The 3,067-nt window shown below is 31.5% G+C and overlaps 1 protein-coding gene across 1 annotated transcript in view; it reads left to right on the top strand.

The window, feature by feature from the left end:
* Positions 1 to 3,067, top strand: part of COL11A1 (collagen type XI alpha 1 chain) — a 232,172-nt gene that overhangs the window by 207,213 nt on the left and 21,892 nt on the right. Inside the window, exons 56-58 of the mRNA XM_017863237.1 lie at positions 268 to 321; positions 488 to 595; positions 1,076 to 1,129. Coding sequence (XP_017718726.1) covers positions 268 to 321; positions 488 to 595; positions 1,076 to 1,129 — 216 coding nt within the window. The remainder of the gene's footprint in view (positions 1 to 267; positions 322 to 487; positions 596 to 1,075; positions 1,130 to 3,067) is intronic.

Below are 3,067 nucleotides of genomic sequence, written 5' to 3'. Positions count from 1 at the left end.
TTAAAAACTTTATTTTACTGCTTTCTTATATTGATGTGAAGTGATTATCTGTAATATACTTAATCTGTGATATTTTTCAGGATTCTAAGAGGAAGTTTGTACATAAAATGGGTTTTGATTTTCATTATTATGTTTTAAACCAAATAGTGATAGAAAACTGTAATTTATTCATCTGTTACAAATTAAACTTTAGTGTTTGTAAACGAGTGCTCATTAACTTTGCTTTTATATGTGGTACATACTTTACATTAAATCTTATATCTGTAGGGTCCTCCTGGAGCTGCAGGTGCAGAGGGAAGACAAGGTGAAAAAGGCGCAAAGGTAAAATAAATAATAATAGTATATATGTAATATATATTATATATAATAGGCATTATATTTGAAAATGTCATGCATAAACTGATCAATATTTTTTTCAGTACATTTGGTAAAATAATAAAAGTCTTTTCTCATCGTTAATATGCTCCCATATTTTATTCCCTAACAGGGAGAAGCAGGTGCTGAAGGTCCTCCTGGAAAAACCGGCCCAGTCGGTCCTCAGGGACCTGCAGGAAAGCCTGGTCCAGAAGGTCTTCGGGGCATCCCTGGCCCTGTGGTGAGCATCTGTGTTAAAAAGATGCTATTTTGAAAGTAACATTTTTATTTTAAAATAATTATGAATGAAGGTGCTTATCTTAGCATTATTCCATAAGTTATCATATGGATAATTTTGTGGGAATTCTATAAATATAATGTAAAAAAGTCAGATACTATATAAATATTTAAGTATATCATTTATTTAATAAGTTCATGGTGAAACACTGACTTATAAAGAGAAAATAGAAAACTAAATTTTAAAATTTCAATGATGTGAAGTGTTTATATATACATCTATATATATATTTGTGTGTATGTGAATATAGACATATACGCATAGTAAAGGCACAAAATTATTTACAATATTTTTAGATGTCCTCCATATGGCAGAAATTATGGGTGATATTTGCTTTGTTTTCTTATCATATTTCTAAAATTTAAAATAAAGAAATAAATATGTATTCTTTTATTAATTTTAAAATCATTTTATTTTCTCTAGGGAGAACAAGGTCTCCCTGGAGCTGCAGGCCAAGATGGACCACCAGGTCCTATGGTGAGTAAGATCTTTTCAGTCATTTAAATAGTGAGAATTTCTAAAATAAAATTGTCTATTAGCTAGAATTTTTGACATTTTAGCTTATAAATAGGTTTGTATTTTTTCTAATAGTCCAAGAAGTATATTATTTTGTCTTAGAGGAAAGTAATCCTAACTGATAGGTATATGGAAAATAAACCACTTGATCAGAAGATTTATTTCTTTCTTATGCACTTTGGATGAAAAAAAATATTTCCACTCTGAATGAAATGCCACTAATGATCCAGCCAGTGCTTTTCCTAGTCTGGATAGTTCCCTAAAACACTTGCAGTTACACTTATTTTCCTGGCATTTAACTTTAAAAAGTATGCTGGCACCAGCATAGAGTGATTCTTTGACAAAATAAATTGTTCTCTTCGTGAGTCATACAGGCTGAAATATAAAACAATAAAACTCAGTGAAAAAAAGATATGGCTACTGTAACAGTGAAGTTTGGTCACTATCATTAAGTCTGTGTGCAAACAACATGCTTGAGAAATGCAATACAGCATATTGTTGACTGGGATATTATTCATAGATGGAGTTTATTATAGGATCCAAAGCTATTTTTGATACAAATTTGGGCAGAAAGTGAGAACAAAAGACTTGCCCTTTAAAATAATTCCTTACTAGGTGACTTATTTGCTTTATGTATAGATTTCTTATGGTAGAGATTTTTGAGTGTCATTATCCAGTAATAGTTAAGTGTGAAGCGATTAATCAAAATGGCAAACGTACATATAGCCCTCTGTATGTGTGATGAGTATTAGTTTAGTCAAGTCCTTCTATATATTTTAAAATTTATTCAAATGCCTCTTATCATAAATATATTAATTATCTCAGAGACAGAAACATATGCACAAAGCCATCACAACTGGGATTCATAATTCATTCAGGAAGAATTTTGGTTATTCCTTTCAACAAAGATGCCACAGCAATTTCCTCTAGCATACCTACCAAATATTTCATAAGTTTTAAAGAGATTATTTAAACTTTCACTGAAGAATTTAAAGATCCCTTGTTTAGTAACTAGATAAAAGTTATCAAATTTTGGTAGATTTCAAGCAGGAGATGATCAGTGCTGCCCATTACCTCATCAGCTTACGAAAAGGGCCCTGGTTGAAGCAGCATCAGCTCTACATCTGTATCATTACTTAGGAATATTCTCATTAGATATGATAAACTCATAACTGCCCAGAGTCAGAGCCTGGAAGGAAAAAAAAAATACCTTGCCTTAATGTCACTCTAAAATTTGCCAGAGATTTTTTTCTTGTTATTTCAGATTTTCCAGTAAATATTTTGACCTTTCTGCAGATGAAATAAAAAGCACCATGCTGGGGATTTCCTTCAGCTAATATTAAAAATAAAACCTTCTGGCATACCACCTGATTCGGCATACAAACTTTTGTATTTTTGACTCTTAAATAAATGTGAGTTTACAGTGCAAGAGGACAGAATAATTTCCAAATCCTTTAGGTAAAGCGGAATTATAAGCATCAGAAGTGGGCTGCGTGGGCACATTCCATTCTGACTGCTTGTTTTATGGAGAGTACTTACGATGTGAATAGAATGTGTAGTTTTTTTTCATAGCTTTAGTTAGTCTTGATTTGTGATGTCTAATCTCAATGAAAATGCTACTTACTCTTCGTGAGGTGAGGACGGGCAGAGAAATCATCTTCAAAATGCCGTTTATGGCAATTCAATGAGCCTTTCAAATCAACTAAGATCTATTTTAGTAGGTAATTTTTAAATCAGAATAAGAAGTAGCTTATTATGGTTACTAGTTAAGGTTATCGACTCTAGAGCCAAACTCTCGAGTTCAGAAACAAGCACTACAACTTACTTGGTGGATGACTTTAGGAACATTACTTTTTTTTTTTTTTTTAGCTTTAAGTTCTTCATTTATATATATATATT

This window comes from Rhinopithecus bieti, unplaced genomic scaffold (genome assembly GCF_001698545.2).
Source record: "Rhinopithecus bieti isolate Rb0 unplaced genomic scaffold, ASM169854v2 scaffold_67730, whole genome shotgun sequence".
NCBI lineage: Eukaryota > Metazoa > Chordata > Mammalia > Primates > Cercopithecidae > Rhinopithecus > Rhinopithecus bieti.
Note: the sequence above shows the minus strand (reverse complement) of the source record. Positions and strands in the feature narration are given on the sequence as shown.